Source organism: Saccopteryx leptura, chromosome 2, assembly GCF_036850995.1.
Source record: "Saccopteryx leptura isolate mSacLep1 chromosome 2, mSacLep1_pri_phased_curated, whole genome shotgun sequence".
In the NCBI taxonomy this organism is placed as follows: domain Eukaryota; kingdom Metazoa; phylum Chordata; class Mammalia; order Chiroptera; family Emballonuridae; genus Saccopteryx; species Saccopteryx leptura.
This window is the reverse complement of record NC_089504.1, coordinates 163,734,990-163,749,577: the sequence shown is the minus strand read 5'-3', so window position 1 is coordinate 163,749,577 and position 14,588 is coordinate 163,734,990. Positions and strand designations below refer to the sequence as shown.

Genomic DNA, 14,588 nt, shown 5'->3' with positions numbered 1-14,588 from the left:
ACCCTTTGCTCAAGCCAATGACTTTGGGGTTTTGAGGTCATCATATATGCGTCCTCAGTGTCCCAGGCTGAGGTTCTATCTACTTCACCACTGCCTGGTCAGGCACCAGGCATTCCTTTTAAAGGACCCAAGCACAGACTTATACAAACTCACTCTCTGAGCTCCAGTGCTTGGGCAGCAGCTCGAGGTGCCATATGGGGACACAGAGGGACTGAATTCTCTGGCTTCAAGGTGAGAGCTTGAGGGCAGCAATCTCCCAGACAAAAGTGCTGGCAGAAGCCATTGTTCCTTTGCTAAGCCCTCTGCCCACAGAGCACCCATGGGGGAGCCATATCTGAGTCTTCACCAACCTGGCTAAAATTGGTCATTGCCCTGGTAATTCTGAGACCCTGGCCACCAAAATTGTGGGCCTACCCAAGCCATTTCCAGTGGCTTTCCCATACAAACAGCCTGTCCTGGCTCATACTGTGGACTTCCCTAAAATCTCTCAAACAGGCATAATTTGAACTTTGTGTACACCATACCTCTTGCTAAGTGGCTCAGGCCCGGCACTAGTGGCAGCTGGCTTTGGTTCACAGCTTGGCCTGTTCTGAGGCACTTTTAAGCCAGCACAAGTAGCACTACACAATTTTCATAACACTTTGTAGTTCATGCCAGGAGGTTCTGGGCAGGGTATATATAGGTGGTGGCTGATCTTGGCCTGCACCTTCTTGGAGGCTCTAGAGCTAGCGCACTCAGTGGACAGCTTTGGACCATGCCAAAGCATCACTGAACTAACTCTAAGATCTACACAATCAAGGAGTGGACTCAGTAGGCATCAGAGTCTGGCTGAAGCAAGTCTCACTCTGTGGGGTTGGCTCACGTACAGCAATTCCTTCACAGTGGTTGTAGGCAGTCCTTGTAGAAGATGAGCCATGGGATGAATCCCTCCTACTGATGTGCCAACAGCAATCAAGGCTCAACTACAACAGGAAGGTGAGCCTACATGGGGGCTTACCTGAGCACCCAGCTCTGGTGACCTGGATGGCTGTGCACTGGGCCCTACAGGACACCTACTATATAAGCCACCCTACCAAGACCAGGAGACACAGCAGCTCTGCCTAATACATATAAATAAATAAATAAAGACAGGCAGCCAAAATGAGGAGACAAAAAAAAAGTCCCAACTAAAAATAAAACAAAAGTCTAGAAAAGAACTAAACAAAATGAAAACAAGCAGTTCTGGCCAGGAGGCTCAGTTGGTTAGAGTATCATCCGATACGGCAAGGTTGCAGGTTCTATCCTTTGTCGGGGCACATACAAGAATCAATGAAGGAATGCAAAAATGAGTGGAACAATAAATAGATGTTTCTCTCTCTCCTAAATCAAGAGATAGCCTGACTGGTGGTGGTGCAATGAATAGATTGTTGACCTGGGACACTGAGGTCCCAGGTTCAAAACCCCAACGTTGCCAGTTAGAGTGTCGGTTCATCTAGCTTGAGCATGGGCTCATCGGCTTGAGTGTAGGATCATTGATATGATCCCATGGTCACTGGGTTGAGCCCAGAGGTCGCTGGCCTGAGCCCAATGTTGCTGGTTTGAGCAAGGGGTCCCTGGCTTGGCTGGAGCCCCCTGGGTCAAGGCACATATGAGAAAGCAATCAATGAACAACTAAAGTGCCACAACTATGAGTTCATGTGTCTTATCTCTCTCCCTTCCTCCCTCTCTCTCTCTCTTTAAAAAAAACAAATCAATACAGTGTGTCCGTAAAGTCATGGTGCACTTTTGACCAGTCACAGGAAAGCAACAAAAGACGATAGAAATGTGAAATCTGCACCAAATAAAAGGAAAACTCTCCCAGTTTCATACCTATTCAGTACAGTTCAATGCGGGCTCATGCACAGATTTTTTTAGGGCTCCTTAGGTAGCTATCCCGTATAGCCTCTACAGACTTGTCACTAACTGATGGCCTACCAGAATGGGGTTTCTCCACCAAACTGCTTGTTTCCTTCAACTGCTTATCCCACCAAGTAATGTTATTCCTATGGGGTGGTGCTTTGTTATAAATGCGTCGATATTCACGTTGCACTTTGGTCACGGATTCGAATTTAGCGAGCCACAGAACACACTAAACTTTCCTCTGTACCGTCCACATCTTGACTGGCATGGCCGTGGGCTGCTCTGCTGTATACACGGTGTTACATCATCATCTGCGCATGCGCACATGCTGCCACACCAGCCTACAGAAACGAGGAGGGTTTTCCTTTTATTTGGTGCAGATTTCACATTTTTATCGTCTTTTGTTGCTTTCCTGTGACTGGTCAAAAGTGCACCATGACTTTACGGACACACTGTATAGAAAAATACCATATTTCCCCATGTATAAGATGCACCTTTTTTTGGAAAAATTTGGGGTCTAAAAACTAGGTGCGTCTTATACAATGGTTGTAGATTTCTTTTCTTGCATTTCCTGCTTTTTGGTGCTTGTCTTTGTGCTCACTGTTCCACACTTGTTACAGGTATATTACTGGTTACCGGTATATTACGGTAGGTTATGTTTTGCCACGTTCTGCCAAGAAATGGCTCAGAAAAGATTTTTGTGCAGCGCTGAATTCAAGTTAAAAGTGATCTAGTTTGCAGAAGTGAATGGAAATCGTGATGCTGAACATAAGTTTGCTCCTCCTCCAACTGAGAAATCAATCCGAGACTGGTTACGGGGAGAAATCTTACTGAAAATGCCAATGCAGAGGAGGGCCATGAGAAGCAAGTCAGCTAAATGGCCTGATTTAGAGAGGAAATTGAAGATATGGATTGAAGAGCAAAGGGCAATTGGAATTCCTGTGTCCACAAAGATGGTTCAAGCATGAGGCAAGAAGAATTGCTGATGAAAAAGAAGTTGCTGCCCTGGCCGGTTGGCTCAGTGGTAGCACGTCGGCCTGGCGTGCAGGAATCCCGGGTTCGATTCCCGTCCAGGGCACACAGGAGAAGCACCCATCTGCATCTCCACCCCTCCCCCTCTCCTTCCTCTCTGTCTCTCTCTTCCCCTCCCACAGCCAGGGCTCCATTGGAGCAAAGTTGGCCGGAGTGCTGAGGATGGCTCTGTGGCCTCTGCCTCAAGCGCTAGAGTGGCTCTGATTGCAGCAGAGCAACGCCCCAGATGGGCAGAGCATCGCCCCCTGGTGGGCGTGCCGGGTGGATCCCGGTCGGGTGCATGTGGGAGTCTGTCTGACTGCCTCTCTGTTTCCAACTTCAGAAAAATAAAAATAAAAAAAAAAGAAAAAAAAAGAAAAAGAAAAAGAAGTTACTGATTTCTAAGGAGGACACAATTGGTGCTTCAGGTTTATGAAACAGAATGAACTAAGCATGCGTACACGCACCAGACTTGCTTAAAAGATGCCTGAAAGCTATGAGCAGAAGGTCCTTGAATTTCATCATTTTGCCATTCAATTTTGGAAGACACATTAGTCTGAGTTGGGACAGATTGCAAATACGGACAAAGTCCCCTTTCAATCTGATGTCCCAAGTAACAGAACTGTTGATAAGAAGGGGGTGAAAACTGTAACTGCGAAGATAAGTGGACATGAGAAGAGCCATTATACAGTTGTTCTAGCTTGTGCTGACAGAAGCAAGTTGCCCCCTAGGCTGATTTTCAAGCGCAAAACAATGCCAAAAGAAGACATTCCTTGAGGAGTGATTGTCCACATTCATGACAAGGGTTGGATGGATCAGGATGGGCTGAAGATCTGGTTTGAGAAAGTTTGGAGGAGACCATGTGGGCTCTTATGCAAACCTGCCCTATTGGTGTTTGATCAGTTCAGGGCGCACATAATAAAATACACAAAGAAGATTGCTACAGAGCAAAAAATAAAACTTGCCGTCATACCTGGAGGCTTGACATCCCAGCTCCAACCATTTGATGTCAGCATTAACAAACCCTTCAAAACTGCCATGAGAGACAAAAGGAACCAATGGATGAAGTCTTCTAGGGACAATTTGACACCAGTTGGAAGAGTGAAGAAACCAACTATAGGAGAAGTTTTTACCTGGATCAAAAGATCCTGGGATAATATCAAGATTGAGATTGTTGTTAAGTCATTTAAGAAGTATGGCATTTCAAATGCGATAGATGGAACTGAGGTCAAGGCAATATATGAGGACAGTGATTCATCATCAGACACAGATGAGGACAAGCTAATGGATGGGAGTTTTGACAGTAATGAGGAGTTGTATGAATTTTATGATGAATAAAACTTGAGTTCAATAACTTTATGTAATACATTTCTTTTCAAATTTCGGACCCCAAAATTAAGGTGTGTCTTATACATGGGGAAATATGGTAAACTAAATAAAAAATGGAGACAAGTCATCTACCAGATGTAGAGTTTAAAACATTATAAAGATGCTCAATGAACTTTGGGAAAGAGTAGAGGAACTTAGTGAGAACTTCAACAGAGAGGTAAGAAACATAAAAATAAAACTAGAAAAGATAAAAAAGAATTATAAAGAATAACTGAAATGAAAAATACAGTATAGAGTATCAATAATAGAGTAGATGAAGCAAAGGATTAAATCAGAGATTTGGAAGACAAGCAAGCATTAAAATACCCAATTAAAAAAAGTAAAAAGAAAAAGAATCCAAAAAAATGTGACTAGTATGCAGAGCCTTTGGGACAACTTTAGGCATAACAACATTTGCATCATGAGGGTGCTGGAAGAGTAAGAGAAACAGCAAGGAACTGAAAACCTATTTGAAAAAATAATGACAGAAAACTTCCTTAACCTGGAGCAGGAAACAGGCATACAAGTTCAGGAAGCACAGAATCTTAAACAAAATGAACCCAAAGAGGCCCACACCAAGACACATCATAATTAAAATGCAAAAGGTTAAAGACAGAGAGAATCTTAAAGTAGTTAGTTACCTACAAGGAAGCTCCCACAAGACTGTCAGCTGATTTCTCAATAGAAACTTTGCAGGTCAGAAGGCATTGGCAAGAAATATTCAAAGTGATAAAAAGCAAGGAAGTACAAACCAAGATTACCTGACCCAGCAAGACTATCACTGAGAATTGAAGGATGGATAAGTTTCCCAGACTAGAAGCAGTTAAAGGAATCGATCACCACCAAACCAGAATTACATGACAAGTTAAAGGGTTTTCTTTAAGAAGAAGAAAAAAAGAGATAAAATATATAAATAATAAAATGGCAATACATACATATCTATCAACAATTTCTTTATTTGCAAATGGATCAAATGCTCCAATCAAAAGACATACGGTAGCTAAATGAATAACAAAACAACACCTCTACAAATGCTGTATAAAAGAGCCTCACTTCAGATCAAAAGGCACACAGATTGGAAGTAAAGAGTTGGAAAAACATATTTTATGAAAATGGAAACAGGAAAAAAGGCAGGGCAGCAGTATTTATACCAGACAAAATAGACTTTAGGAAAACAAAGGCTAGGCCCTGGCTGGGTAGCCCAGTGGATAAAATGTCAACCCAACATGCTGAGGTAACGGGTTCAACCCCTGGTCAGGCACATACACAAAAAACAATTAATGAGTACACAATTAAGTGAGATGAGTTGATGCTTCTCTCTCTGTCTCCCTTCCCTCAGCCCCTATTTCTTAGTTCCTCTCTCTCTCAAATCAATAGAAAAAACCAAACAAACAAACAAAGGCTGTAACACCAGACAAAGAAGGTCTCAGAAATTCTGCTTCTGAGTATTTGTCTGAAGAAACCCAAAACAGTAAATTGAAAAGACACATACATTCATATGTTCATTGCAGCATTGTTTACAATAGCCAAGATATAGAAACACCTAAATGCCCATCAATATATGAATGGATAAAGAAGATGTGGTGCACATATATGATGAAATATGACTTAGCCATAAAAAAGAATGAAATCTTGCATCTGCAACAACATGGATGAACCTAGAGTGTGTTATGCTGAGTGAACGAAGTCAGAGAAAGACAAATGCTATATGAGTTCATTCATATGTGGAATCTGAAAAAGAAAATAAACAGGTAGAACAGAATACGACCCTAAGACACAGAGAACATTTTGATGGTTGCTAGATTGGACGAGTAGGTTGGTGGTGAAAAAGGTGGAGGGACTAAAAAGTACAAAAATGTAGTTACAGAATAGTCAAGGGGATGTAGAGTACAGCATAGGAATTATGTCAATAATATTGTGCCTGATAGATGGTACACAGCTGATCTTAGAGCATCCACTTGGAATGCTGAGATTTGCTGGTTCAAATCTCTGAGGTCTCCAGCTTGAGTGTGGGCTCACCAGCTTGAGCACAGAAGTTGCTGGCTTGAGTGCGAGGTCACCGGCTTGAGCCCCAAGGTCGCTGGCTTGAGCAAGGGGTTGCTGGCTTGGCTTGAGCCCGAGGTCTGATCCCTGGTCAACGCACAACTAAAGTGAAGCAACTACAAGTTGATGCTTCTTATTCTCCCTCCCTCTCTCTTTCTCCCTTCCTGTCTCTTTCTCTGTCTCAAAAAAAAATTGTAATAACTATGTATAGTATTTTATAGATTTATTGGGGTAATCACTTCATAAATTATATAACTGTCTAATCACTATGTTGTACACCTGAAACTAATATATTGTGTGTCAACTGTAATTTAAAAATAAAATATTATTAAAAAATTTCCCAATACTTGAAGTTCATACCAGTTTCTAAAATTTGATTAATTAAAATATAAAAAACTCATGAGTCCTACTGAGAGCTGAATTTCAATGACTCAACAGTTACATGTGGCTGCTGGCCACTTAACTGAATCAGGAGAAGACAGACTGTCTATTTTATTCATAATTGTAACAGGCTTTGTTGTCTGTTTTCCCAGCACATGGGAGACTGGAAGAAACAATAGGTAACTAGAACTGACATACTTTTTCTCCATGAAGTACTCTAGAAGATTAAAAAACCAGACCCTTAACTGGCACATAACCAACAGTTTATATGCAGGGGTATATTTAATATCACCATCAAGTTTCCTGAAATGAAGTGAAATTTGCTGGTTGAATGTCCTGGAGTTATAGGTCTTGGGTGATTTCATTTAAACATATTTTCAGCTTCTGAAACACTGGCTGTAGCAAATTCCTGGAAAACAGGCACTGATTTATACCTATTATGGCTTTGCCATTTTCCCCAGGATATAAGAAGGCCTAAGTTTTTGTTTTCTTTTATCCTCTTCTTTGGGGGAAAGATAAAATAATTTTTAACGGGTCTATGAAGCCCTTTCTACTGTGTTATCATTTGTTGAAATCGTAAAAAAAAAAAACTCTAAAAAAGGCAAATGCTTCAGCTCATTCCTTTTTGGAATCTTATACTCTGTTCCTTAACTGTTTCCTCAAGGTGTAATATAAAGAAAATTGAGCATTTTTAATATATAAATAATTTCTTGACATTTGATATATAAGTAGTAAATATAATTTTGATTTTTATGAAAATGTAAAATTATCACACAAATATCCAGATGCTTTATGATAAATTAAAAATAACTAGAATTTACTTACCTTAAAAAATTCCTTTTTCTCAACCATCTCATTACCATCTGCATCCAACATTTTAAAAGCAACATGAAACCCAGTATGGGGTTCTGTAATCAAGGAAAAAATGAGTATTAAACACTGGTGAAAGGTAGATTATGTGCAGATCTCACAGAGCTCTGAATCTGACATCAGCCACAAGAAACTAAATGATTAAATGCCTAAACAGAGAAAGAAGTAATCTCTTTCAAAGTAAAGATTTTTTTCAAAGGCTGATACATTTCCATGGGTATGCTGTTCTGTTATTAAGTATGCTGCCCTTCAAAGAAAAAATAATTTGAGAACTTTATTTCTTTACGTTTCCCATACTCTTATCGGACCATGGCTATTTTCATATTGATTTTTACCCTCTCTCTCTTTGTTTAAGTGAGAGACAGGGAGAGACAGGAAGGGAGAGAGATGAGAAACATCAACTCACAGTTGCAGCACTTTAGTTGCTTACTGATTGATTTCTCATACGTGCCTTGACCAGGGGTGGGTGGGGTGGGGCTCCAGCTGAGCCAGTGACCCTTTGCTCAAGCCAGCAAGCTTGGGCTCAAGCAAGGGACCTTTGGGCTCAAGCCAGCAACCATGGGGTCATGTCTATGATCCCACGCTCAAGCCAGTAACCCCATGCTAAAGCTGGTGAGCCCATGCTCAGCCCAGCGACCTTGGGGTTTTGAACCTGGATCCTCATTATCCCAGGCTGATGCTCTATCCACTAGACTACTACCTGGTCAGGCTTGATTTCTTACTCTCTATTTCCCTTTTTCAGAGTATGGTTTCTAAAAAGTGAGTTCCCATATACCTTTCATCCAACTTCCTCTAATGTTAACATCTTATATAAACATAGTACCTTTATCAAAACTAAGAAATTAATACTGGGGCCCTGGCCGGTTGGCTCAGCGGTAGAGCGTCGGCCTGGCATGTGGGGGACGCGGGTTCGATTCCTGGCCAGGGCACATAGGAGAAGCGCTCATTTGCTTCACCACCCCCCACCCCCTCCTTCCTCTCTGTCTCTCTCTTCCCCTACCGCAGCCAAGGCTCCATTGGAGCAAAGATGGCCTGGGCGCTGGGGATGGCTCCTTGGCCTCTGCCCCAGGCGCTAGAGTGGCTCTGGTCGTGGCAGAGCGACGCCCCGGAGGGGCAGAGCATCGCCCCCTGGTGGGCAGAGCATCGCCCCTGGTGGGCGTGCCGGGTGGATCCCGGTCGGGCGCATGCGGGAGTCTGTCTGACTGTCTCTCCCCGTTTCCAGCTTCAGAAAAATACAAAAAAAAAAAAAAAGAAAAAGAAATTAATACTGGTATAACATTTTAAAAAATTTTTATTTTATTTTTTTTAGCAAGAGAGAGACAGAGAAGAAGGGAGAAAGATAAGAAGCATCAATTTGCAGTTGTGGTACTTTAGTTGTTCATTGATCGCTTCTCATATGTGCCTTGACTGGGGGTTTTTAGCTGAGCCAGTGACCCCTTGCTCAAGCCAGCATTTTGGGTACAAGCCAGTGACCCTGGGCTTCAAGCTAGCAACCTGTGGGCTCAAGTAAGCAACCATGGGATATTGATGATCCGACGCTCAAGCCAGTGACCCTGAGCTTAAGCCGGTGAAATTGGAGGCCCTGGCCGGTTGGCTCAGTGGTAGAGCGTCAGCCTGGCGTGCAGAAGTCCCGGGTTCGATTCCCGGCCAGGGCACACAGGAGAGGCGCCCATCTGCTTCTCCACCCCTCCCCCTCTCCTTCCTCTCTGTGTCTCTCTTCCCCTCCCGCAGCCGAGGCTCCACGGGAGCAAAGATGGTCCGGGCGCTGGGGATGGCTCCTTGGCCTCTGCCCCAGGCGCTAGAGTGGCTCTGGTCGCAACAGAGCGATGCCCCGGAGGGGCAGAGCATCACCCCCTGGTGGGCAGAGCGTCGCCCCCTGGTGGGCGCCCCGGGTGGATCCCGGTCTGGCGCATGCGGGAGTCTGTCTGACTGTCTCTCCCCGTTTCCAGCTTCAGAAAAATACAAAAAAAAAAAAAAAAAAAAAAAAAAAGAAAGCAATCAATGAACAACTAAGGTGTTGCAACGTGCAATGAAAAACTGATTGATGCTTCTCATCTCTCTCCGTTCCTGTCTATCCTTCTCTCTGACTCTCTCTCTGTCTCTCTAAAAAAAGAAAAAAAAAATAAGCCAGTGAACTTGGGTTTCGAACCTGGGTCCTTAGAGACCTGGGTCAATGCTCTAGTCATTGTGCCACCACTGGTCAGGCTGATAAAGCATTTTTAAACTAACTACAGACTTTATTTTGGTTTCAAGTGTTTCCACTAATGTTGTTTCCCCTATTCTAGGGTCAAATACAACAAACCATGTTGTACTTCATTGTTTCCTAGTCCCTTCCAAGCTATGAAAGTTTCTCTCTCTCCTTGATTTTTATGACCTTGACAGTGTGAAGACTGCTGATTAGGAATTTTATAGAATGAATGTTGATGAAGTTTTTTAATATAGAAACTAGGGTACAAATATATATATATATTTAAAAAATTTATTTATATATTTATATTTATTTTCAAGAGAGGAGGGGAAGAGGTTAAGGAGAGAGAGAGTGAGAAGAGAGAGAGATAGAGTGACAGGAACATCCATCTGTTCCTGTATGTTCCCTGACTGGGGATCAAACCGGCAACCTCTGTACTCCTGGACGATGAAGCTGTCTGTGCAGGGTGGTATGAATATTTTTAATGATAAAGACAAATACTAAGCTTCCAAACTCTGTTTGTTAAGAATAGAGAATTCCATGTAAGAATTGAGAAAAAAATGTGGGTACAGTACTTACTTGTGAGGATTGTAAGCAAGAAAAGATACTCAGTATATGAAATTAATCCTGGAAGAGATAAAATAAAAACATTGGAAAGTAAGTTTTAGATAGTTTAGAAGCAATCATATACATGCTATATGGAAACTTTACATAATAAGAACACATTTTCACTTTAAATTATCTCTCTGTGGTATACTGGAAAACTTCTATAACAGAGTTAAGTACAGTACTAATACTTCAGAAAGATCCTAGGTCTTACACCACATTATTATTACTAGTATAGAGGGGGATGGATACTGGCTAGGAAATAACAGGTGTGCACCAGAAGTTTTATTTTCATGGCACTCTATGTAATTTCCACTCAGTTTTATTGTTCATAACATCTCAAGTAAAGCAAATTTATCTTTGAGTAGTGAGTTTTCATGGTTGTTGACCCCTGGGAATGAGTTTTTCAAAAAATGAATTTAGTTCTACAGTTTTATTAACTTAAAATCATGTTTGTTTGATAACCAATTTATGGAAACAAGAACAAACATTTGCCTTTTTTTAATGTTGCCTTACACATGTATAATCGTACTCTGGATGGTCAGGCGTCACGAGGATGTACATGAACTTTCGTACAACTCAAAGGGTTATAAATTTACTAGAATAACAGAGGCTTGGATATATGAGGGTCAAACTGAACTACTTAAAATAAAACAAATCCTGTGATGGACGATTTTCCTCTAGTCAACCATTCCTTCCCCATTCTCCTACATGCAGTTTGGGTGGGATGGCCAATGATGTCCTCTCTGGAGGAAGAGGCAGAGGAGTCTTGTATACACTCTGACCTTTAGTGCATTGAGTCAATGTCTCATCCACTGATGCTCTATCCACTGAGCCACCAGACCAGTGCCATTGTAGTCTGATTTGCATTTTCTTAATGATTAGTCATGCTAAGCATCTTTTCATGTGCAAATTAGCCATTTGTCTATCTTCTTTTGTGTGTGTGTGTGTGTGACAGAGACAGAAAGAGAGAGGGGGGGACAGTTAGGGACAGACAGACAGGAAGAGAGAGAGATGAGAAGCATCAATTCTTTGTTGCGGCACTTTAGTTATTCATTGATTGCTTTCTCATATGTGCTTGCCAGGGGCTACAGCAGACCAAGTGACCCCTTGCTCAAGCCAGCGACCTTGGGTTCAAGCTGGTGAGCTGTGCTCAAACCAGATGAGCCCGTGTTCAAGCTGGAGACCTCAGGGTTTCGAACCTGGGTCCTCTGAATCCCAGTCTGATGCTCTATCCACTGCATCACCGCCAGGTCAGGTGCACTTTAAATGTTTTTAATGATTTTTTTTTGCATCACCAACCTTTCTATTGTTTTTATTTTGGAGCAGATGTACTACTCTTTATTGTCAGATACCTTAAAAAAAAGTTCAGTGGTTATGCCTGACCAGGTGATGCAGTGGATAGTGTTGACTTGGGATGCTGAGGACCCAGGTTCAAAACCCCGAGGTCACCAACTTGAGCGTTGGGGCCACTGGCTGGAGTGTGGGATATAGACATGATCCCATGGTTGCTGGCTTGAGTCCAAGGTCACTGGCTTGAGCAAGGGGTCACTTGGTCTGCTGTAGCCCCCAGGTCAAGGCACATACGAGAAAGCAATCAATGAACAACTAAGGTGCTGAGACTAAGAGTTGATGCTTCTCATCTCTCTCCCTTCCTGTCTATCTCTCTCTCACTTAAAAAAACATGTTTGGTGTTTATATGAAGGTACTCTAAATATTAGTTGACAGGAAAAGGTATTTCATCTCTTGCAGCCTCACAAAATAATGAATAACACTTTTTTTTTTAATTTTTATTTATTCATTTTAGAGGAGAGAGAGAGAGAGAGAGATTGAGAGAGAGAGAGAGAGAGAGAGAGAAGGGGGGAGGAGCAGGAAGCTTCAACTCCCATATGTGCCTTAACCAGGCAAGCCCAGGGTTTTGAACCGGCAACCTCAGCATTCCAGGTCAACGCTTTATCCACTGCGCCACCACAGGTCAGGCTGAATAACACTTTTTTAATTTTCAAAGGAATATGGCATTGTGAAGAAATGGCCAAACTGCTAGACTGAACTGGGCTTGGTGCCAAAAGGAGACCTTACGTTTCTTTTCTCCAGACAAAGTCCACATCTTTTACATAGGGGAGCTGTTTGAAAAAGAAAATTCCAGTCTTTCTTTGAAATACTAAGCTTTTTGTAAATAAAAAGCTTCAATAAATGTGGAGAATGTAAAAATAGCACCCTACACTTTCAATAGAGATTATAGACAAGATATTTGTACAACATTCTAGGGATCTGCCTTATGAAATGCTTTTTTAAAAGAAATTGACACTTTAGAATATTTATAGGAGAGACAATTTAATTCATATTTGTTATACATAATTGTAAGATAAATGTTAAGTGGCAATATTATAGGACTGCATGTCAAATAGGGAAGTATTTAAAATAAATTATATTAAAAATTTGTTTAAAAAAACCTTAGGAGCCACTAGAAGAGGTGGTTAAATTTTTTTACTGTGCTTTTTTGAAAATATTTAAAAATTAGAATCATTATAAAATATGACTTGCCACTGAATGCAATTTTTTTTTTTTTTTTTTTGTATTTTTCTGAAGCTAGAAACGGGGAGAGACAGTCAGACAGACTCCCACATGCGCCCGACCAGGATCCACCCGGCACGCCCACCAGGGGGTGACGCTCTGCCCACCAGGGGGTGATGCTCTGCCCCTCCGAGGCATCGCTCTGTCACCACCAGAGCCACTCTAGCGCCTGGGGCAGAGGCCAAGGAGCCATCCCCAGCGCCCGCGCCATCTTTGCTCCAATGGAGCCTCGGCTGCGAGAGGGGAAGAGAGAGACAGAGAGGAAGGAGAGGGGGAGGGGTGGAGAAGCAGATGGGCGCTTCCCCTGTGTGCCCTGGCTGGGAATCGAACCTGGGACCCCTGCACGCCAGGCCGACGCTCTACCACTGAGCCAACCGGTCAGGGCTGAATGCAATTTTAAGAACCATGTTCTCCAACGAGAAATTACATCTGTCACAGAATACACTTATATCTCATAGCATGTTTTATAATTTATATTCAGAACATCATTTAAAAATAAAATTGAGAAGTGGGGAGGCAGAGAGACAGACTTCTGCATGTGCCCAGATCAAGATCCACTGGGCAAACCCACTAGGGGGCGATGCTCTACCCATCTGGGGTCATAGCTCCTTTGCTCGCCCGGGGCCAACTTGCTCAAATGAGCCATGGCTGCAGGAAGGGGAGAGAAAGGGAGAGAGAGAAAAGGAGAGGGAGGGGGAGGGGGCAGGGTGCAGAAGCAGATGGTCACTTCTTCTGTGTGACTTGACTGGGAATTGAACCTGGGACTTCCATACACTGGCCAACACTCTACTGCTGAGCCAACTGGCCAGGGCCTAGTATATCTTTGAGGATGGTATTATATTGAGAATTCTGTCTGGGCTTAAAAAATACATAACTATGACTTACAATTTCTTTTTATTTTATTTTCTTATTAAAAAGATTTATATTTTATTTTTTAGTGAGAGGAGAGGAGGCAAAGACAGATTACTGCATGCACCCTGACAAGGATCCACCTGGCAAGCCTACTAGGGGGTGATGCTCTACCCATTTAGGGCATCCACTGCAAACAGAGCCATTTTTTAGCATCTGAGGCGAGGGAGCCATCCTCAGCACCCTGGGCCAACTTTCTCCAGTTGAGCCATGGCTGCAGGAGGGGAGAAAAGAGAGATAGAGAGAGAAGTTAGAGGGGGAGGGGTGGAGAAGCAGATGGTCGCTTCTCCTGTGTGCCTTGATTGGAAATCAAATCTGGGACTTCCATGCACCAGGCTGACACTCTACCACTGGGCCAACGGGCTAGTGCCTTTTATTTTATTTTTTAAAATTTATTTATTGATTTTAGAGAGAGATAGGAAGAGAGAGAAGAAGAGAGAGAAAAAGAGAGAAAAAGAAAGAGAAAGAAACATGGATTTGTTGTTCTGCTTATTTACACATTCATTGGTTGATTTTTGTATGTGCTCTGAATGGAGAACAATCCCACAACTTTGGTGTAGCAGGACAACGCTCTAACCAACTGAACCACCGGGCCAGGGCTACAATTTCCTTTTTTATAATGCATGGTGGGTAAAATTATTTGCTTTATTTCAAGAATATACCCCTTTTTGTTAAGTTATGAGATAGTGGAAACTTTTTAAAATTAATTTTAATATATTGTGTTAACATGGATTCAAGTGTCCCACAGAATATAACACCC

General features: G+C 42.3%; 1 protein-coding gene across 4 annotated transcripts in view; it reads right to left on the bottom strand.

Moving 5' to 3' along the window:
- Positions 1 to 14,588, bottom strand: part of MICU2 (mitochondrial calcium uptake 2) — a 105,512-nt gene that overhangs the window by 20,579 nt on the left and 70,345 nt on the right. For 3 of the 4 annotated variants that reach the window (XM_066369183.1, XM_066369182.1, XM_066369180.1), the window contains exons 5-6: positions 10,319 to 10,366; positions 7,507 to 7,589 (exon numbers count right to left, since the gene is read on the bottom strand). In XM_066369183.1, the coding sequence (XP_066225280.1) occupies positions 7,507 to 7,589; positions 10,319 to 10,366 (131 nt within the window). The remainder of the gene's footprint in view (positions 1 to 7,506; positions 7,590 to 10,318; positions 10,367 to 14,588) is intronic. The other variant, XM_066369181.1, reaches the window with a different exon arrangement.